The sequence below is a fragment of the Euwallacea fornicatus genome, chromosome 2 (assembly GCF_040115645.1).
Source record: "Euwallacea fornicatus isolate EFF26 chromosome 2, ASM4011564v1, whole genome shotgun sequence".
Lineage (NCBI taxonomy): Eukaryota > Metazoa > Arthropoda > Insecta > Coleoptera > Curculionidae > Euwallacea > Euwallacea fornicatus.
The window spans coordinates 2588188-2611509 of NC_089542.1; the positions used below are offsets into that span (position 1 = coordinate 2588188).

Below are 23322 nucleotides of genomic sequence, written 5' to 3' on the forward strand. Positions count from 1 at the left end.
AGGATAGTTCCACTTGACATACTGCCCATCAAATATTGCCGATCTTACACGGGAGTTTTTCCGTCTCTTCGTCATGGTGACAAGAATTAGCCTCCGCGATCATATAACCTAACACCGCTTGACTTTTCCCCTTGAGGTTTTTTGGTATCTTACGTTTATGCCAGCAAACCTGAGACCACCCATGATTGGAAGGCCGAAATTGAACGGATAGCACCATATTTACACAAAACAGTTATTTAAAACGTCGTCAAATGAGCCCATTTGTGCTACCAAAGTAGCGGCGGCTATTTATCGGATGTTTATTTAATACTTAACCCATATGTCTACATTTTACATCAATTAAGATTTCAGTATTTTGGTACAGAAAACCATGTTTTCTGTAAAACTCAAATCTTGTCTTGTCATTGTAACGCCCTTTTAGATTCTTGAATGTTGTCTGACCTAACTTATGCGGGCTATTGTCATAGTTAAGTTACATCCCGTGAATCATGGGTAAGCAAATATTTGGCAGAAGTATTCAGGCCTATAATGGGCTTAGAAATAATACATCTCAACATTCCCGGCGGAGGGTTGATTAAATATATTGCTTCAAGGGCTTTCGCGTTTGTCCTAAGGGAATCGTTTTCAATTGCCGGAAAGCTTCTGATGGGGGAGGTATGAATGGCTTTTATTCTTGGATAGAGGCTGGACTGAAAATAGGGCGGATCTAGATCTATTATTCTTTGGAGTTTTGATCAAAACATACAACACCACGCAGCCTTTGTGCGCTTTTGTGCTCTACAATAAAAGCAAGGCGATATGGTATGGAAAATTCATTAGCTATTCGGGGAAATTTTTCGTATTTTAAATGTTCTCTAGTTCACATGTATTATAATCATGTGCGAAACATTATCAAATACTCTGTCAGCATTGAAACTATGAAACCATTCTCGCTACAATGGTGAAGCCGGGTTCCCGCGGTTTACGTTCAAGATCGAGAATTGTCATGTCGCGTCGCCATGTCTGGCGGTCGCGCATCGTGGGAATCCAGCATATGACGCCTAAGCAAATATATTTACTTAACTGAAACTAAGCAAAATCACACATAGTGCTTGTTTAGAACTCTACACTCAACACTAGACGTATGATTTACAATTTCATCAGTGTTGGATGCGTATGAAATTTTGACTTGACTAAACTAATAAACCGTAACAATGGATATTTGAGCCACTATTTGATCCTTTGATGTTTTTCAGGTAAAATATTCGTATTCTTCACCGGTAATTTCAGGCAGTTCTGTCGTATACCATGGAAATCCGAGCTTAGCTTATGAATTTTGATACTTGTATGATCTAATTTTACCAAATCCCGTACATCCTATTAGGCAACCGTTAATAGGTACTTTCACAAGACCCACACGTATTGACTTTTCTTATCAAAAAAGCTAGTTTGCTAATTATCCAACTGGAAATCCGATTATGTATGAGTGTTTCCGCATTAGTACACACGCTAGGCACGTTACAGACACCGAAACAAACCTAAAAGTGTTTTTGTCCCTTACTTTTTTCACCGCTTTCCTCGCTCACTGGTTGACATAATTTCTGTTAAAGCATGATCGACAAGCTGCTTTATTAGTGAGTATAATTTTACTGTTGAAAGTAATATGTAGATTCTGATGAATGGTGGGATAAGGCTCATGTTAAACACCCATTCATTCATAAAATGTATTGGATACTATTATCTTTATCTGACATAAGTTGGGTTTATCAGACTAGGCGCCGGCGTAGGTTATGCGTAGGTTATGCGCTGTTGGTGTTGAAGTATTCAATGGTTTTTTTAAGGTCATTAGATCCTTCAAAGAAAGATTTAAGATTAAATCACGAAGTCTTAATTACAAACTTTTATATTTTCCCATTAATTTTGAATTTGTTAAACGAAACTACTTCAAACTTTAATAGGCAAAGTCCGTTAACTGTCGGTTAATTCCGGCTTGAATTTATGGCCAATTTTGTTAATTTGTGACACAAAAATGGGGGAGAAAATGGACAATTTGTTCAACGGCGGATACGGTCTATTTAACTCAAATCGTTTTCTGAAAACATAAAGCAGATTTATTTCTTTCAAATTGTCGTTTGTAGACGGTTTTAGGAAACATTTCCGATGTGGAATGTTGGAGTTCACTGATTTATCAGAACTTTACGATTCCAGGAAAATTCACTTTAAGTTTTTCTTCATTTTCCACCGTACAAGGTGTCCCAAGTGCCATTGGATGCCATTGCCATCTCCTAAATTGTGATAGTTGCGAGGCCGGTTAAATTGGGGAAAATATGTCAAACTTGGGGCTTAGTAATATTCAAAAACAGTGTTCCCAACTTTTTCGTATTTTCTAAGATATTGGGACAAATTTGAAAAATGTCAAAATTTGTTATTCATAATAAATCGCAAATTAAGGATTAAAAAAATGTTTCATATAAATCACTTTTTTGAGCTCTTGATGTGTGCGATTAAAAAAAAAAATTATAGTTAGCCTAATTTTCGAGATAAGGACCCCAGCTTCGTTTAATTTTTTTAAACATGGATCCAGATAAATTTTGGCATATTTTGAAAATACTCATTTAGGGCTTTTCAACACTATCACATGACAACGTTTCCCAGCGTTTGAATCGCAAACATATTGAATTGTTATTTTCATCATTAATATTTCAAGAATTTGCTATTATTTTAGGATTTCAAAATTGTTATATACTCGTTTATGTTAATATTCGTAAAAAATTTCGTTCACATTTATAAAAAAAAAACTCTGATGATGGTCTCTTTCAAACCAAAACGCTGTTGCCATGTAATACATCGTTGAAAAGCCGTTAATGAGTACTTTCGAAATATGCTAAAATTTATTTAAATCTATATTTAAGAATCCAAAGTTCGGGTCATAATAGCGAAAACTAGGCCAACTATAAAATTAAATAAAAAATCACATATGTCAAGAGTCCAAAAAAGCGTCAAACTTTTGTATTAAATTTTTTTATAGTCTAGTTTTCGATTTATTATGAAAAACTAATTTCGACATTTAAGTTTTTTGCCAATATCTCGGAAAATAAGAAAAAGTTGGCAACACTGTTTTCGAATATTAACAAAGTCCCAAGTTTAACACATTTTCTCTAACTTAACCGACCTAGTAACTTTCACAGTTTAGAAGATAGTAATGTTATCCCATGGCATTTGGGACACCCTGTATAGCTCTTTAATTAAAAAGAAAAGGGTAGATAAATACTGATCATGAGCTGGCCCTGGAAATGCCATATGACCCAAATTTTTCTCCTCCAAATGTTGATCTCTAATAAAGACTAATTGATATGTAATTTCAGTCAATTCTATAATTGAAATATATCTAACATTCTTGCGCTGGTATTTATCTAGTTTAGGAGATTAAAATTTACAACTTTAGAACAAATTGTTTTGGTTAGCGTGGAAGCATAGAATTGAGCTTAGCAGGATAATTAATTTGTTGTTCTGGAAATTCTTTCACCCGCATTTGTTAGAAAAAATTTCTCAATTCAGAGAGCAAAGGTATGTATCCAAACAAAGAAACAACAGGCTTTAACGCTGTTAAGAACTATCTCCGTCTTCTAGAAATCGTCAAATTTTGGTTTAAAGCCCAATCCCATATGGGCGTTACAAAATAGGTCAAATTCAATGAATCCATACCTATTTTGCTCAGCTCTAATTTTAATCAATGTACGATGATAAACTGAAAATTTCGTTCTTTAAATATCCAGGCAAAAACATTTACATACAAAAAAAATTCTTCTCACGTTAAATACCGAAGGTGTTTAAGTAGAGATACTCAAAATGAAAATTGTCATAAATTAATGGAGACATCTGAAAGATCTCAAAAACAGGGGAATTTTGACTTAATAACCTTTCGTTCCCGTACTCAACTGAAATCCTCTAAATATTCCCATACCTAAAATATAATCGTTAATTCACGCTACCGTTACTGGACCAATGACCGCTTCCTTTAGTTGACGGTAATCGTTTCAGGACACTTAATTTTATTTCGTATCGTTACATCTCAAATAATCGTCATAAAAAAAAATTCAAATAACAATAAATGTCATCGTTACCGTTATTCCCGATAAAGCAATTTGGAACCATTAACGGTCCTCCACTGGAACATTCCGGGAAAAAATACTTCCATACTGTTTAGTCGATACTTTTATTGCCGTCTCCTGAATATAATCACATCTTCAGGGTTAACCAGCACGGCCAGGTTGACGAAACAAAGAACTGTGGCACGTGGGAACACGATTTTTTTGTTCCGATGATAGATTAAATGCTGAATCCTTCTCGATAGAGTTAGTTTTCCAGGACGATTTTAGATAAGTTGTTAGAACGTTTGGGGCTCGAATAGAATGGTTAAATTTTCTGTGCTGTCCGAGTTTGGGCTTTAAAAATTTTGTATGTCGATACTTTCGCCGCGTTCAATGTTCAACGGTGGATTGAGTGTGAATCACACAAACTGGAGCATTGTTCAAATTTCAGTTAAATATTAGAATTATCCAAACAATTCAGAAGATTAATGTTTTAATATTAACTAAAAATATTTTCCAAACTTATTAAAGATTTTTTGAAGGAATTTTCCGCTGGGAGTACGTGGAAAATGGGACTTTCCAAATTCACTAATTATTAAGTAACATATACTGCGTGCCATAGAAAAGAGAACACCCCGTAAAAATGGTTTTATTTCAATAATTTTTGGTTTGCATGTTTCTTACACTTAAACAAATACCTCATTAAAAAACTGAACAAATTTAATTGTTAAAAACCAAAAAAAAATTAATAATTTGTCGGTCATATGCTGTGCCTTATAACCTAACTGTACACGTCTAGGCCACGGTTTAATGGGGTGATTGATGTCCTCTTGGGGGACCTAATTCCAGCCTAACTGGACAGCACGACATAACGCCACTGGGGTTTGTGGGGGATGGAATAAATTATGCAACCTTCCACCTACAATATCCCATACATGTTCAACCGGTGAGAGGTCTAGAGATTGACGTGATCAAAGTAGCAAATTAATTGAATTTTGTTGAAAAATGTCCATGGTCACTCTAGCCACATGCGGTCGTGCATTGTCTTGCTGGAAAACTGGATTAATAAGAGTTTCCATTTAAGGTTCCAGGACTTCTTGGATGTATCGTTAGGCTGTCCCGCTGCCTTTAATGAAAAGTAAAGGTAACTTATTTCCATATGCAATAGCACCTCAAACTGTCACTACAACAGTCTGATGGACATGCCTCTGTATTAAAAATTGAGGATCCCGTCTTTCGCTCCATCTTCTTCTTATTCTTGCCCGGCCATCATACATATCCAAACAGAATCTCGATTCGTGCTAACCACAATGTTATCCCATTCCATATTCCAATGTAGTCGTTCTTTATACCACTACAGTCGATTTTGACAATGATTTAAGGTGAGGAGTAACACAAGATGGGGACGGTAGGAAATCAAAAACTTCTTTCCCGGCGATAAATGATTCGAATCCGAATAGGTCCGCCATACTCAGCAATCCACTCATCCGCCAGCGTCTTCGATGAAACAACCCTATCCCTTACGGCCATAATTTGACGGTGGCAATTTTGGCGTTCTGTAGTTCTTCGGGATCCTTTAGTATGTCTCCTACCTGTTTGCTCTTCTTGGAATCATGCCTGACAATATCTCACTACAGTGTGTGTACTACGATACAATCTAGTGGGGATTTCCCTAAATTACCGACCAGTGTCTCGGAGACCCACTATTCGTTGATTCTGCGTCTGGGCATATTTGATTAATCTAAAAGTACCTGCTAAGCACGCTATATGCCAATAAATGATATTTTACAATCATATCGTTGATATTTTATTGCATTTTTATAGTAAAAATAAAACAAAAATTCCTGATAACTTGTAAGTACATTGATAAATATGGTCGAAAATTTAATCGTTTGTTATGTTCCCATATACAAACATGCATATAAAAAATTATTTAAATAAAATCATTTTTACGGGTTTTTTTCTTTTCTATGTCACCTAGTATATTTTGCCTTTCTCGAGGCAGCCGGTGTTGGAATTTTCACTGAATTTGTCCAACTTAGAACGCTTGAATTGATGCTTGCAAAGATACATATGTGGAAACAAGGTATATAAATCAAAATTATACGCTGTCCTGGGTCCCTATTCAAACGCTTGAAATTTGGATCTTGTCGGGAAGGGTTACATTTTAGGGGATATTCGAGTTAAGCAGCACTTTCCTCCGAATTTAAGGAATATTTAAGTCTAAGGCAAAAGGTGAATACCATCATTGAAGTGATGCGAAAAGTGATGGAAGCAGATTCTAACCAGATTTGTATTGAAGCCAGTTGTATTTCCGGGTTTCTTCATCTACCACCAGCTGTCCCTATCGCCTTTAAACAGCTATAGTCATGTCAGTAAAATTCTTGGCACCCGAGAAATTAGCACCGGCCAAGGAATGACCAGCACTGTTTCTATTAGTCAAAACATTAGTAAATTACTCAAAACGCATCCAGGAAGCACCTCTCTCCGTCCATGCATGCAGATGACAAGACTGCATCTGAATTAGTCACAGAAACGCGCCGGTTTGCATTTCGTGTTATTTTCAGCCGATGACAAATAACAGCAAACACAGGGTGAACGATCTTTTGCGCCGCCAGCACTGTCAGGCAGTACCCGCAAGTACTTGCTGGTCCCATTTAATTTACAACAAGAAAGCTGCCCGCGTTCAGTTCTCGCTGATAAAGCGATCCAGTTAATTGCTGAGAGCCTCAATTAAGTGCTGACCCCATTTTGGGTGATTTGCGAGATTATCGACGCGTACTGCTCAGTGACGTATTAAAAGTACAAGCGGGATCTAGCAAGGCAATAGGGTATGTATCTGGGTAGCGTGCAGGCCATCCCATGGGGAAATGTGACATTTGACTCTCAAATGCTGTGCGAATTCGTTTTCGCTGTAATAGTCTGACCGTGACATCGTGACGATAGGAATTAATTTCATTTAATGGTTGCAAATACAATTTCGCGGGTTATGTGAATTCTTCAGTGTTCATTTTTCATTCCAGTGCAGGTACCTTCTAGCATAAGTGTAAGTTATTTAATGCGAAGGATGGGTGGTGGTAGATCTTCTTCTGGACTGTCGTTTATGAAGCTTTCGAAGATTCGAAATTCTTGTAATTCGAGTATCCCTTATGGCGGGAAGCTCGAAGTTGCTAGCCGAAAATCTATAGAAACGGAACGAAGGAAATCACAAAATTGGGAAGAAGTTGCAAAATAATTGTTTTTTTAAGTTTCAACCTTAAACTATAGGGAATTTTATTAAAATTTTTCTTTCGTTTATACTGTCGCAAATTCTTCAAAAATCAGTGTTATCATCCAAGTTTACCTTGCGATGTTCTTATCTAAATCTTGTGAGTTCCCTTAAATAATGATAAATAATGGACATTCGGAGCAGTTATTACTTCCAGTAGTTCACATCATCACACTCCAAATTAATCAAACTTCTTATCAATCTTTTAATATTAAGCAGTCTCTTATTTGTCATGCGATTTCTTGAAATGGATAAAGAAATCGAGTACAATTTTATAACTGATTGTGTACTTTCCCAATATTGATAGATTATTGTAATTTTTGGTGCATTTTAATAGTATTTTGAATCCTTTGGTTTCCCTACTACGGCTTCTTAGTTAATTAAACTCCCTGGCAATCATTAGTTCCGTTGTGTAACTGATAGTAGTGATTTTGTACCTTTCCACTAGTGCGTGCAGATTGAGATAACGGTAATCTGTAACCGATTTTGTACTCCCTTAATACTCGTAAGTTGGTCAAAATCAGTTAAACTTTTCATGTTTCTTTATTTTTTTAAATATTGCTTACGTTTCCGGTATAAAATGGCTGATTTTTTAAAATCGAAACATGGGTCTAGTGACGTTTCAAATTAAAAGTCTTTCTAAACTACATTCCATAGTGTATTGCGATTCAACATTTATTGGATCGGTTTTTGAAAAAAACGCGTGTAAACTTGGTAAAGAATGCATTACAAACACAGTTAAATCGTACGTAAACAATGGAAAACTTGTTTGTTGATGGGAAATTGGTTTGTTTTCGATTTTGTGTTCACAAACAGTCTTTGGTTAAAGAAAAAAAATAACAAAAAGATAAAAATCACCAAAGACTGTTTGCGAGCAGAAAATCGCGAACAAACAATTTCTTATCACCAAAAGAGTTTTTTTATTTTTATAAAATTTATTTAACCGAATTAGTACTGCATTTTTAATCATATTTGTATCTGTTTTTCTTTACAAAACTAATTGATAGATTTTGAATCACAACACACTATTGAATGTATTTTTGAGAAACCGTTAATTTGAGGTGTCACCTCATGCATGTTTCAATTTTTTTAAATCGGTCATTTTGTGCAATCGGTGACGTAAACAACATTAAAAAAAAAATAACCGTCAAAAAATAGTATTTTTTGTCCTATTTAATGCTGCTTTTGAATTAAAAAGTAACACGTTAATGTTAACGTTAAAAAATTAACAAGGGGAGGCAATTTAGAACCGCATGGTAATCAGACGAAATAACTTCTACTATAGGGTGCCAATGGACAATTGAACTGGTTCTTGAGCTATAGCACTCCAGCTTTTCTCAATATGATTCAAGCTCCAAAGAGAGGAAGTCGACGGTGCGATGTAGGAATTTTCTACGTGAAGTGGAATTTTAGTTTCAATTTTTAGGTAGATCCGAATTTGAATCAAAGTATCTTTGTAATCGTTCGTGGCTCCTTTTTTCAACGTAGTTTTACGTTCTCCACCCCTATTTCCAACAACCCCCATTCAGCTCATACGAAAACCCAACAAACTAATCCATTGTAAAGCCATACTTAACGTAATATTACTTTTAAGGAAACTGGATCGAATGGCATATCAAATCGCTCATATAGTTCACGTTTCAATCGCTATTTTCGCTTCAACTACTCCGCAGAGCAACTTTATTACCACGAATATTTAGTTTTATGTTTGCGGGTAGCCAGGTATATTTCAGGATCAACAGAACGAAAATAAAACTTTAAAATATCGCTGTGTGTTCTCCAAGAACGTTCCTTATAGGACTTTTGGACTTCTGGGTGGTTCGCGAATGTTCAAGAATCGCAGTGTTTTTCTAAAGTCAAAAAAGTTTGCTTGAAACTCCCTTTGGGTCACTTAATTGGACCCAATCTAGCGGAAAACCACCCCCAAGCAAGTTCCGAGTGTTTCTGCGACAATGCCTTTTAAGTTAATTATTGTGGAAGTGCTTGGCAAAGCACTTAACTTTCCGACGGAGACTTTTAAAGCCATTTCCGGAGAGCGAATTCTCTGACATTTAAATTTCTGATTAGCAGACAAAATTCGTAATTTTATTCTCCAATTTTCAGAACTCCGCAGCCCCAACTTGCCCACTACGAACAATCAGCAACGCAAATGGTAAGAATCCTCGAACATTTTCGAATTTTAAATAAAATTTTAAAATTAAAAAACAAATCTCTCAGGGAAAAGCTCAAAGCTTTTAAACGTGCTTTTGCTTTAATAGCCTGAAAGGAGCATTGGATGTAATTACGAGATCCTTTTACTAGGTGAGTTCGAGGCAGGACTCTGGTTGTTCCTCGGCCATAAATTAAATGATTTTAGATGGTTTTTAAAGCGAAAAACTATTCCTCTAGTATACTTGATAACTATTAATTAATTTGGCCATTAAGACCATACATTCAAGGAAATTGCTGCGTAATGGCCATTATCTACGTGCTGGGTAATAATTTTGGGACAACGTTCATTCAGGTTTGTGATAATTGATTTTAGGGCCGACACGTGTTGGAATTGCCCGAGACCAACCCTTGATAGAACACATCTCCACAAGTAAATTACGTTGTAGGGAAATCGCCGAAGTATCCGGGGTGATCATTAGGTAACAATTCATTTTGCAATCACTTTTTCGTTTTTAAAAATGTCGGTACGCGACAAAGACTGCTCTCTAGGACTTTCCTACAGGTTTTTTTATAAATTCAAAATGAATTTCCGTAACTGTCAAATTTTGACATTTATTGACGTAAGTTGCATTTTTTAAAATAAAACATCCTATATATTTTCGCATTTTCGTGTTTTTGATAAAATTGTAAACATATTTTACGTAACACTAGGTACGTCGGTCTCTTAGCATTAGCTTAGCAGACGACTTCAAAAATTGAGAATAATTTCCAATAAAACGGCCTTGTTAGAGTTTGCGATTTGCCTTTCACAAATAATAGTAAGTTACGACACGGGATTGAGGAGATTTTTCCTCAGAATATCACAAACTTATTCTTTTATTGCACGTCTGTTACGTGTACAACGCATATTTGATAAACGTTAATAGTTTCTCTCAGAGAATTAATGAGAATTTCTGGTTTCTGTTTTGACTCTCGAATCTCATTGCATGGAGTTTTGTAAACTTTACTCTGCACATGTGCCAAAAAGAAAAAAATCCAACATCGAGGCACTTTAATTTTAGATAAAAATTTTATTTTAATTTTAATTAAAAACCACTTAAGTTGGAGGCCACCTGTACAATACGAAAACTATTTTGAATTTTTAAATTGGCATGCTACGCTAACGGTAAGAGATAGATATACTAACTGCCACATAAAATGTGATTAGAATTTTCCCCGGAACACAAAAATGAGAAAATATGCAAGATGTTCCATAAAAAAATACAAGTTGCGCCAATAAACGTCAAAATTTGGCAGTTATGAGGATTTATTTTAAATTTACAAAAAATGTGTGAAAAAAACCTTGAAGAACGACTGATGTTGCATACCGGTATCTTTCAAAACAGAAAAGTTATTTCAACACTAAATGTTATTAAAATAAAATGATCACACCGTACAGGATGTTATGCCAAAACTGATGTGAATTCGTAATCAAGAATGAAATAAAAATTTTCCATAAACTCTCCCCGATTCCTCACAAGTTCGAATCGATTTTCCACTTGCTTCTAAATCCTGAAACATCCTCCTATAAATTCCCCTTTATGTAGATATCCGGATCCATATTATACAAAGCAAGGCGTGTGTTTGACTTTTCGCTGTAGGTAATATTACTTATTTAGGTACATTGATCGATTATCTTGAGCCGTAATGCCTTTCCTTGAGTTGTAATGTTTCTAAGGCTAGATCATCGCTCATTTTGGTTCGTACAAGTATGAGTTTTTTGAGACAGCTTTTCATTACTATCTCAGTGATCGTCTTTATAGACGAAACTGAGTTTTTTGCACGGTCTTTCCTGTGACTTCTCGAATTGAGACATCACGAGAAAAATTGGTGCATTGAATTTCCGGAATTTTAGTTAATAATTTGATGGCGGAATTCGCGAGCTTATCTTGCTACCTCATAGGATGATCGAAAGACTAGAATTGCCTCACCAAATTGTAAAATTTGTGTGTATATTTATGGGGCAACAGGAGGACATGCTGAATTGTCAGTAGAAACAGGAAATCTAGTCAGTATTTTTCACCTTTTTGACATGAATCATGAACTTGGTTTAAAGATTAAATTTCCACGAAACAATCTAATTCCAAATTAATGTCCGGACAAAACTTGAACTCAATAGCATCCTCGTGCCAAGAGATGTTAACGAAAAGCTTACAGTCGTTCTCATTAATGAATCCCTAAGCGAAAACTCTATCTTTCCCCATTTGGTGAATCATCGACAGCAAAACAAGAGAGACCAAGTTTGACCCTTGAAGGACACCAGAATCAGGTGTAAAAGGTTTCGATGTTAATTTTAGTTTTAGTTTAATTGCAACGGAAATTATGATAAATGCAATGCACACATTAACCTCCTTTTTCTTTTTTTTTCTCTTTGACACGTAAATAATAATCTCAGTCAAACCTATCCTGTTAAAAGCCTTCTAAACCACAGTAGAACTCGGCTGTGATGCACCCCCGGTTAGAACGAATGAACAACAATGACACGTGGAAGTTCTTATAAAGCTAATTTTGATTTTTATTTCATATTACTTAAATTTTTATTCGGTTATAAAAAAACTTGGATATAAAGAACACTCAGTTACAACGTACCTTATGCATTATTTTCTCGAGCTTTAAGGTCGGTTATGACGAACCGTCGGGAGACGCTGCTGGAAATTTAAGCACATTTCTGATTTTGAGGAAATCGTCTTAAATGAATATAACATGATTGATGATGAACTTATGGAAGTAGTTGATTTTCTAAATGATATTGAGATTGTTCAAATAACTGCCAATGATCGATATAAAAAGTGTTTGAGTGATCGGTAGGAAGTTTAAGGGAATGATGAAATTTTAATGCCCACAGCTTAAGAGGCCCTTTCTGCTCTGAAAATCGTTGCGTATTATGTACAGATGACTTATCCAGAAAATGAAAACTTTTGAAACGCGACAATACTTTGAAAAACAAAATAACTGAAGAGGTATTGAAAAACCGCAAGGTGCAAAGTCAAATTACGGACTTCTGTTCTACCCCAACTTCGATTCCATTTTAGATTTTTGTTGTTCTTTTTCTCATTTAATATATACCTATTTACTACAAGGAGAAGTTGTATACTTTGGCATCAAAACAAAAATTTTGAACCAACAAGCTTTTTCCTTTGTCGCCTATAACGAACCTCCGTATGTAACAAGCCACGTTCCTTGAAGGTTCGTTATAGCCGAATTCGACTCCAGATCAATTTGACCAATGCTATCACAGATTCTCGCATGCAGGATGATTTACTTTTATACAAAAACGATTCAAATTATATTTAGGCCAGTTATATTACTTATTTCATCCTCTTCAAATATTGGAATTACTTTTTCTTCCTTCCAAAATTCCGGTACGTTTTACTCCGAATAGACAGAATTAGAATTAAAATTAGAATAAAGCGCATTGGCAAACTACTTGAAAATGAAATAACGGATGCAGAAACGAAATTCAGCTCGGCACTGGATTAATTAAGTAAAAATTAACTCTGATATGGAGTACGAGGGCCAGAAACTCAAAATCAGTGAGTTGTCCAACACTGTTTGAAATTGAATCGTTGAGACTGATTTGGAGCGGAAAATTCCTGTCGTGTCCTCAAATTGATTTAAAAAGCTGAGAATTCAAGAACATCTTTGTTGGCATTTATTTGAACAAAATTAAAGCTCGAGTTCTCTAACATTTCAAGTTTTGATCGAAACCGAGTCACTGTTTAAGGTTTAAAAATGTGTCTAATGAAATTGCAGCTATTTCTGAAAACTCTGACTTAATTTGACCTAATATAGCATTGACCCAAGATTGAATCATCATCTTAATTTGCACCGCAAATTTACATATAGTGAATATAAGTGTTTATGGCGTTCATTTAAACAGATTTATCATTAGGTTTACGAGCATGTAATTAATTAAAATTCAATCTCCAACATTTAAAACGTTAACTTGAACTGGTTTTAATTTTTAGGAGCATTTTTAAAAAGTTTTAGGTGAGCGGAGCACTCTGACTTAATATAACTTAACGCGATTTACTCTCTAGATCCAATTCGGAAAATGTGTGTATGAATTGAATATTTCTGAGAAATTGAAGTGCGTTTTTCCTGATGTAAACAATAGACTAGAAGAGATTTAAACCTACGTAATGTTATTTGAGAATAACGTTTAAAACCGGAAATTTTCGATGTATTTAGAGCATAACAAAACGTTTAATGACAACTTATGATATTGTACAGGGTGATTCATTGAGAACGGAACATGAAAAACCCCGAGATAGGGGGGGCAAAATATGACGATTGGACTCAACAAACCTTATGTCCATGTTGCCCGTTTCAATATTACAGGGTGTTAAAGATTAAAATTATATTTTAAAGTTCTTTAATAATTTTTTGTCTTTTCATAGCATCAACTCTATGTTTGGTATATTTAGACTATGTAAGATGCCAAATAAGAATTTTGATCCAATTTGTACATGGCCCCTAGAAGGCGCTAGTTTCTACCCACCGCTTCGGTATATTTGATCACATTTTTTTATGGGTGCGACCAAGACCAAACTCTATTCAATATAATGAAAAACTGTCTATTTCTATTCAAAAAAGGTTCAATCCCCGTATCTCACTTCGTTTACGAGATTTTCACCTATAAGTCGATTCGTGTCGCGTCGTCCGTTCCCTTAGTGATATACGCGATATGATTTGTGTTTTTACTCAAATGAATTTTACGCTAAGACTTGTTTTTCATTTGTTAATGGTTTTTCATTTTTTTAATGATTGAGAAATTTTATATTTTAATTAATTTAAAATGTTTAATTCATTAAGGATTTGAAAAAGTATGACGAAATAGCTTGTGGGTAAAAAATCTCGCAAACGAAGAGAGATATCGGAATTAAAGGACAATACCGTTTTGCTCTAAAAACGAACATTTTTTCATTATATTAAGTAGAATTTGAGCTTAGTTGACTCATAAAACATATAAGCATATATCTCAAAGCGGTGGGTTGCATCAAGCACCCTCCAAGTGCTACGTAAAAATTAGATTAAAATTCCTCCTTGACCGCTTACACACCTAAGGACCCCAATTTTTCTATAGAAAAACGTATTAAGAAATTTAAAAATAAAAATTCAATTTTTAACACCCTGCAAGTCTGAAACACGCAACTTTGGTATAAGGTATATTGGGTCCAATCGTCATATTTTGGAGTCCCCTACCTCGGGCTTCACCATGTCCTAATCTCAATGAATCACCCTGTATCTTTCCCAAGATACTAACAAGTGACGTCGAGACAGTTCGAAAAATAAAACAAATTACGCAGATTTCTCACTAAGATGACGATAATCAAATACGTTCAGTTGGTTTTACAGTTGCTCATCCCCGAAGTCATCAAATTACTAAACCGACTGTAAAGAAACCACTGGATTTTTCAATTTAAACTTTTATCAATTATAAATAAACCAAGATTTACGAATGTATGTTTGTCATTAACTTGCGAATTATATTTACAGTTAACTTCAAAGACACACAAATCTTCTGTAGAGTTTACAGAGTATAAAACGTTTACCACATAAATCATTGTCTCAGTTTGGTAAAGTTTTCTAGTACTAAACTTTTCCTAATTGCACTTCTTTATTGCCGCAGTAAAGTGTCGAGCATATTAACATTTCTGGAAAAGTTTTTCCTTTTTCCTAAACCCCGTGGCTATAGAAGTGTCCATTAAAAAAAAGTGGTTTTTGAATATTTTAGTCTACAGAGTTACACCTCTGATCTGGAAATAAATTCGGAGAACGCTGTTTTAGAGATAAACAAACATTTCCAGAAAAAATGTTTCATTTATTTTCAGTGCGAAAAATCCAGGCGATAAAGATATCCAGTTCATCAAATTTAGTTTATAACCGGACAGAAATAACTCGTAATGAAATTGATGATCTAATACTAGTAGGATTCGTAGGATTTTAGAACTCCTTAATATAAATTTTAAAAAAAATCTCCTGGAAAGTGTTCAAATTACCACTTATGGTAAAATGTTTTTTTTTTCAAAGATAATCAGAAATACCTATTGTTGCAAAAAATATATACAAAAATGTCGTTTTTTTTACGCCACACATCTATTTAAACCAAAAAAAATATGGCACGTAAAGATTTTTCTGAAATGTACTTGAACCTGCTAGAAAGGAAAAAAAGAGGACAGTCAAGTTTTTGAGAGCAGGACAATCTCACGTGGGATCATCGGATAACTGTGAGGGTGATGTTAAAGCTGTTTCTTCAATATAAATACTTTTATGTCTTTAAAAATGTCAAGAATTTGCCGGCCGATCTTCTATATTTTCCCATAAACCAATCAACAGGTCTCTATCTCCGCTTCTTCCTCGGAACGTTGTCGGGCTTCTGCTTCCTCATTCAAATTCTTCACGATTTGCTTTACGTTTCGCTCCACACACAAACGATTATTATGCATCTCGCATGGTCTTAATTTATTCTTCAGGTTCTACATCCCCAGTTTCTATATCCTCGCGGTGTTCTTCAGATATATCTTTCTCCCCTGATTCTTCTGCAACACCTCTAAAAATCTTCTTAATCTTTAATATTGTCGATGTTTCATGCTGTGTCGAATTAGTCCAGGAATGTGCCTCCCTGGCACCTCCTCCCTACACTTTCGCTTTCTAGGACTGAGTTTTTGTCACTTACACGTGTACAAGGTCAGATGTTGCAACACAATAATGCCCCCTTTATACATGCTCACGTTCTTATCAAAATGAAACTCGTTTTATTGACATTAACTTATTGACCTCTTTTTGAGTCTATACGCCTGCAGCTACTGCAATCTGAGGTCATTAAAACGTTCTTCTAAACACAGGCCAAGGTTTATCAAACATTGACATTCTCAATGAGATGCCTGTAATGAAGACCGAGCTCCTGCGTTTAGATTTCATATTTTTGGATTTTTACCAAGCTGTTGACCCATTCCGAAGCGGGATGCCAATAACCGATAGTGATTGATTGATTCATTCTGTGTGTTAATTTTGCAAATAAAAATCTTATCATGCGATCAAACATATTCAAGCAAAGTTTGTTTAGTGTCAATCTACCGAATCCTCGGGTGGTCCTGTCTCCTGTAGACGAGTCCTAATTAATTGGCTATGCCATTCAATTTGCTTGTATCAACGTATCTGCAAATCGTCTGTCTGGCTTGCTAAATGACGGGATCGTTTTAAAGTATGCAAGTGCAGGAAATTAATCGGAGATGATGGTTTTGCATGTCTGGGTGATTAGTTTCGATTTGGGCTGGAATTTATCAGGATATTGCATCGATCGGGACAATTTAGGGCATTTGGTAATAATCTTTGTGTCTAAATTTAAGGATTCAAGAACATCCCACTTCTCTGTGGAATGTTATTGAATCCTTAAATTTTACAGATTTTCGCATTGATCAGCGATGGTACTAGCGTGACAAAAACCACTTTCCATACATATTTCCTGGCTAATTTAAAGATACTTGAATCACTAGTGCCAGTCGACTCAATAATTCCTATTCAAGTGTCACATTTTCATTGGTTTCATACATGGATGTATACAGGTTCTGTGGTATACAAGGTAGTTCGTATTCGCTGCTCCCCATTGGGATCTCGAAAATCATAAAAGATACGAGGTAGCTTAAATTGAGAGACGTTTTCGAATTTTGTGAAATGCCGTTGTGAAATTTAGAAAATTTCAATTGCTTCCGAAAGTTACCGAAAATTCCCACCGATAACTTTTATTTATTTATTTTTATTATATTAAGAAATTTTTTAAAATGAATTTCATTTTCTCATGGGCATTTTTGCTGCTTTATCAGATGGCGGCATTAGATTTTAAATGTCACGTTAGGGAATTTGGGAAACATAATTAACTTCATTTTTTTAAATACGGACCTGGACTTTTAATTGTATTTTTGAAAATTCTTTGATTAAATGATGTTACGAGTTTGAATTACCCTTCACATCACGATTAATTTACCTATATCATTTTGGATTAAATTACCGGTATAAATAGTTCAGTTCTAAATACTTACTAATATATATATATATATATATATATATATATATATATCTTCGTTGTCACTCCTGTAATATCTTCTATATTTTGTCATTTTTGGTCAATCAGGAAAAATTAGGAAATTTACAAAACAAAATGCGCTGGATATAGAATAAATGAAAAGAAAACTTACCAATTTTGACTGTAAAACCCCTTTCTGCAGGTACGTAAGTGCGCTTATTTCCTCAGCGTCCTTTCCTTGAATTTAATTTGAATATCAAAATTTTAAATTATGTTTGACTTTGATTCAAATTTAATTTTTTCCTTATAATTAAAATTTGTTTGTTCTAATTTAGTGAGGAAAAAGGCATTAGTGAGGCAGCGAGCACTTACGCACCGACAGGAAATAATTTTACACTCTTTGTTTCAAAAATGGTTTAGACGTTTATGCTTTTATTCTATATTTCGAGTTTGACTCATATTTTGAAACCAAATGTATTTTTTCCCAAATCGCTTTTTATGTTCAATTTCGTTCTTTGTTTATCGGCGATAATAAATACTTATTTTTGCTTCCTAGCTTGATCTCCCCACCCTGGAGCTGCGTAGAACATACCTGTATTACTATAAGCCAGGTTTTTTCATTTTTTCAGTGTCTTCCTGAATACTTTTCCACTTTAATGAAAAAAATCATTTTCAACATGTTTCCATAAAAATTATTTTCCCATTTAATTAAAATGTTTTCGAAGATTTTCCTCTTTTATCTATGTCTGATTTCTAGCTTGATCCGCACAAGCAGACTATTCTTACGAAAAATCCACTTGCTGGGCTATTAATTAAAATTTGTCCCAGGTGCCTGATGGTATTTACAGCATGGCAGAAAACATTGAAGCTTTCAGATATATTAGTCCTTAATGAAATTTTCCAATAGCCGCGGAATATCAAAGTGGGAACATGCGGAGCTTGAAACGTAATCCTGGCCTTTAATTTATAATTTATGTTATACCCCTGGCATCAGGATCGAATGAATATTTCACAATATACATATTTTTCCTTCAGAAAATAAAAACTGCCTGATCAATATTTAATGGTGGAAGAATTTGTTCAGGCCCGTCCTCGCAGTTTACGTAAATTACCATTTTTCTTGCAGATAATGTGGTAAAAGTGAACCTGTACAATGTTCCTGCAAGCATGGAAGTCGCTGCTTTTCACGTTGGTCTGGAAAGCAGCGCTTTGCAGCATCCGTGAAGATGGATTCACATTTGACTTGACTGACGACTTGGAAGTAGCCCAGCCAGTACAACCTCCTAGAATAGAGTTAACTAAAAACCATCATGAGGCTGTTGTTGGAAAGTTGTTCCATTTGGCCTTGCCCAACACGCAAATTAATCAAGGCCTCATTGTAAGTTTAGAGGCATCTTTGTGGCAGTCTCCTTCATTGTTCTCCATCTTTAATCCAGGCCAAAAGTCTTCCACATTGGCTGATCTTTAACAAAAAGACTGGCACATTCTGGGGTATACCTTTACCTGGGGACGAAGAAACTTTACATATCAACGTAGCATCGAAAGATGCTATAGGACAAAGCATCATTATCCAGGTAGTCAGTAACGACAGCTCTGCAACGACCAGGAAGTGCAACTCAAACGAAGACAACACCGTACTTACCCTTCTTTTAGGCAAGAACCTGAGGGCTGTTAAACCAAAGCAAAGAGCTATTGCTGTGAACAATGTTGCCAAGTATTTTAGACTGCCCCATGTTAGTCTGAATTATCTAGAAATAATAATAATTACATGAAAATTTTTTTCAGAGTGCCTTTACATTGAAGCCGCAATATGATATAGATGATATTACCGATAGTTCAGTGGTGATGGCCGGCCCTGGAAACATCCAAGTAAAATCTTCTAAATCTGCTTCATATTTGGAAGTTCTGGTGGGATGTGATGGAAGACTCTGGGAGTCTATGGTGCCACTTATCCACAATTTGAAGCAACAGGCCAAGGATGGTACCATTACAGAGGTTCTAAGGCTGCCCTTAATCGGCTGGAGAGTCAAGACTGAAACCAAGCCTGTGGGGAGAAGCAAAAGAGAAGTTGTTGAGGATTATGGTATATAAATTCCCTTTCGATTATTGATTAGGTATATTAATATGAATTTAATTGTAGGTAGTGGGGATTACGATGATGATTATTACGAAGACTATGATGACTACAACGAAGGCGATTTAGGGGATGTGGAAGGAGATCCTCCGGTATCGAAAAAACCAGTCACACTGCCGGGAACAACTTTAAAAACCACCACTAGCATCACCATTACTTCAACAAACCCTCCGTCATCAACTCATCCTCATAGGCATCATCATGGTGAAGCCAAACCCAGTGAAGAGTACGACCCGGACTTTACAGTAAGTGTCGGTTCTTTCATTCCCAATTCGATGATGGCTTTTATCTCTTTTTAGGAAACTGAAGAAGAGTCTCCATTAATCCCCATCGAATCGAAAGCAGTTACTCAATTACCTGCGACTACCAGCACAAAACCGCAGTCTCCCTTGGATCCTGGACCGACGAAATTCGACATCCCCAAACCCTCAGATTTCGATGATGATGATGACACCTACGATTACAACGCATATGACGACGTAGATGGCACTGGTGATGATGCGATTGAAAGTGAAACTATAGTTCCTGAAATACCAAAGAATATTGGTCCGCAAACTACTGCTACTTCTTCTACTACGGAGCGGGAAGGAATTAAGTCTGAAGCGGAAACTACTATCACTGTCAACACCACAGTTGCTGCTACAACAATTGTGACTTCAAGCACTACAAGTACCACCACTGAAATCCCCACAACATATATGATTGTTGAAGATACAGAGCCTCCGACTTTTACTATAGCAAATCCTGTTGTTACTCCTGAAGAACCACCCACCACAACTGAAAAATCTACTATTACAATTATCTCAACTAACGCCACGACCCCACAAGGCGCTACTCTAATCAACAACACTATCTCAATTTCTACATCAACCCTTCCTAGCACAACAGAAGAGGAAGTTCTTATTCCGGAAATAATTGCCACCACTCAATCCTCAACCTCAGTGCTCACCGAACAGCCTACGACAGTCGAAGAAGAACAGACTGCAAAAGTAACAACTCCTAGGCACATTTCAACTACTGCGACTGAAGAGGCCATTGTGCCGGAAACTGTGGAACCAGTGGATAGATTTATTCCTCGCAATACCAAGCCTTACATAGAGAAGAGGTTGCAGTATAAGTCGGTGACAGCAGGAAAGGTATTTAGATATGAAATACCGAAGAATACCTTCCAGGATGCAGAGGATGGGTACAATTTGACGCTACAAGTACTAGATAGGAATGAGCAGCCTATTTCAAAGGAGTCGTGGTTGCAGTTTAATCCGATTAGAAGGGAGTTATATGGATTGTAAGTAGTAATACAAATTTAGCTCATTAGTAAATGTTCGAAACGATTTTCCTTCTTAGCTAGTTCTCAACCCTTCCCTTTAACACCTGCCCCATTCTCTAAATCTCATAACGTATTAGAAATAACAGAAGGAAAAGATGTCACAAATTTATGTCCTAGATCTTCAGCAACTATCTTCTAAGTAAATGCCTTATATAGTGGGAGAAAAGGATTTAAGTTTTTTTGTTGGTATCATAGCTCTCTTAATCCATTACGCGTTTCTTTTTCATGACCCTTCCGACTTTGCATTTCTCCCTCAGATTGAGGAGAGAAGAAGAATATGAACAAAGCCATGTTTCGTTTTCAGACCTCTGGCAGAAGATGTTTCGAATTGGGTTTACATCATCAGAGCATCAGACAAAGAAGGCGCTTACGAACAGGACGAACTAACAGTACAAGTGCAGCAACACCGCTTAGAGCGTGTAATCAACCACGAATTTATACTCAACCTGCGAATTGAGAAACCTCAGGAATATCCTCATTATGTGGACTGGTCCTTAAAGATCTTAAGGGCATTAGGGCGAATTTATGCCACCAACATGTCGGAAATCACAGTGCGGCACATTAACAGTACCAGTGAGCCTGTGACGTTTATTTGGGCCAATGACTCTTTGCCTACCAGTTATTGCCCTAGGAGCGACATTGAGGAACTCTTTAAGGTATTCTTGAAAGGTCAATTGAGGTCATTGTTATTCTGATATTTTAATTAGTTGCTGACCGCGAATGATAGAGGTGACCCCTCCAGGGAGCTGAGCGTTTTTTTGGCTCCAGATTTGAGGGTGAAGAAAATTTTGAGTAAAGATTTAACTACTTGTGAGCAACAGGCACCGCCTCCGATTACTCCGACTACAAACTTTTCACCGATTCTCCGGAACCCTGTGGATAAGGTCAATGCCACCTTGGGAGAATTGCTGGTGTTCAAAGTTAATGAAGTAAGATATCGTAGAGAAAGTTATTAAATTTTACTAACCTGTCGAGTTCTTCAGGATACCTTCTACGATCCAGAAGACCAGGATTCTTCGGCACTGAACGTTACTCTCCTCACTGCAGACCTTGGAACCATCCCCTCAAACAACTGGCTGCAGTTTGATAGTAAAAATTGGGAGTTCTATGGGATTCCTCGCAAGACCGGTAGAACTGAATACTTTCTTCTCTGCGTGGACTCCGGAGGCTTGAGTGTTAAGGACAGTTTGGAGGTTGTGGTCCATCCCACCACCAAAAAGCAGTACAACGTGGAATTTAGCATGACCATCGGAGTCCCTTTCAACACTTTCTCTGAAACTGCTGCTATGCAAAAGAAGTTTGTGGAAAGGCTCATGGAAATTTTCGAAGAGCCAACTCCCAATAACTTTCATTTCTTACCATTCAAAACTAAGAGAGAAGCGAATTATGAGTCGACGATAGTGTACTGGTTCAATAAGTCTTTGCCAGTGGAGACTTGTCCCAATGAAGAAATTAAGCAGCTTGAAAGCTTGCTTCATGGGGACTCCAGAAGTATTTCGAGTAGAGTACACAGGATCATGTCTCCAGATTTCCCAGTGTCTACTATAAAAGTACACCACATTGGTATGAAATAGCATTAATGCTTGGTAATGCTTGCAAGAATGTTTGTTCACAGGAAACTGCAAAGCGAAGCCGCAATCCATCCCGATTCCAGAGGTTCCCGTACCTTCGGAAGAGTCTCCAAGACCTCAGGCGGAGAATGACATGATGTTAACACTTGTCTTGCCAATTATCATTATTATCATCATGTTCTTTATCGCATTCGTTGCGGCATGCATTCTATATAGGAAGAGAAAGATGGGAAAGATGAACATGGAAGAGGATGGAAGGCAGTCCTATGGGAATAAAGGTAAGTAGATTAACATAAATATTCGTGAAGAATAAGATTATTGTTTTCTTTTCTTTCTTCGTTTTTTTTTTATCAAAAGATGAGAATGGCATTAAAACTGTTTTAAACTAGTTATGTCTATCCTCCTTTGGTTTCCTGGTGCAGAAAGAGGTAACTTGAACGTTTTCGAAAATAGCAAAGTTTTTTCTGGACTCTCTAGACAACGCCTCTTCATTGAATAGTAATCCACCCTGCATTTCTTACTTCAATTTACAATTTATTGTTTTTAATTCACAGAATATTCTAACTATTTTTTAACAAACATTGTTAACATTTTACTTAACATATTCGATCAGTCGACATCAAATAAGAGGTATTTTTCCAGCTTTAAATGCAATATGTGGGGACGGTCACTTTTTCCCCCGTCACTTCCCTACTATTTCTTTCTCCCTCCCTATATCCTGAGATTATCTCTGATC

At 36.1% G+C, this 23322-nt stretch overlaps 1 protein-coding gene across 4 annotated transcripts in view; it reads left to right on the forward strand.

Moving 5' to 3' along the window:
- Window positions 1-23322, forward strand: part of Dg (Dystroglycan) — a 38629-nt gene that overhangs the window by 13377 nt on the left and 1930 nt on the right. Inside the window, exons 1-11 of one of the 4 annotated variants that reach the window (XM_066300376.1) lie at window positions 6711-6901; window positions 9442-9490; window positions 18681-18932; window positions 18991-19287; window positions 19340-19637; window positions 19695-19933; window positions 19988-20973; window positions 21320-21671; window positions 21723-21944; window positions 21999-22578; window positions 22631-22864. In XM_066300376.1, coding sequence (XP_066156473.1) covers window positions 18708-18932; window positions 18991-19287; window positions 19340-19637; window positions 19695-19933; window positions 19988-20973; window positions 21320-21671; window positions 21723-21944; window positions 21999-22578; window positions 22631-22864 — 3433 coding nt within the window. In that variant the 5' untranslated portion in view covers window positions 6711-6901; window positions 9442-9490; window positions 18681-18707. Of the gene's footprint in view, window positions 1-6710; window positions 6902-6944; window positions 7117-9441; window positions 9491-18680; window positions 18933-18990; window positions 19288-19339; window positions 19638-19694; window positions 19934-19987; window positions 20974-21319; window positions 21672-21722; window positions 21945-21998; window positions 22579-22630; window positions 22865-23322 lie in introns of those variants that run through there. The other 3 variants (XM_066300384.1, XM_066300367.1, XM_066300391.1) reach the window with 3 other exon arrangements.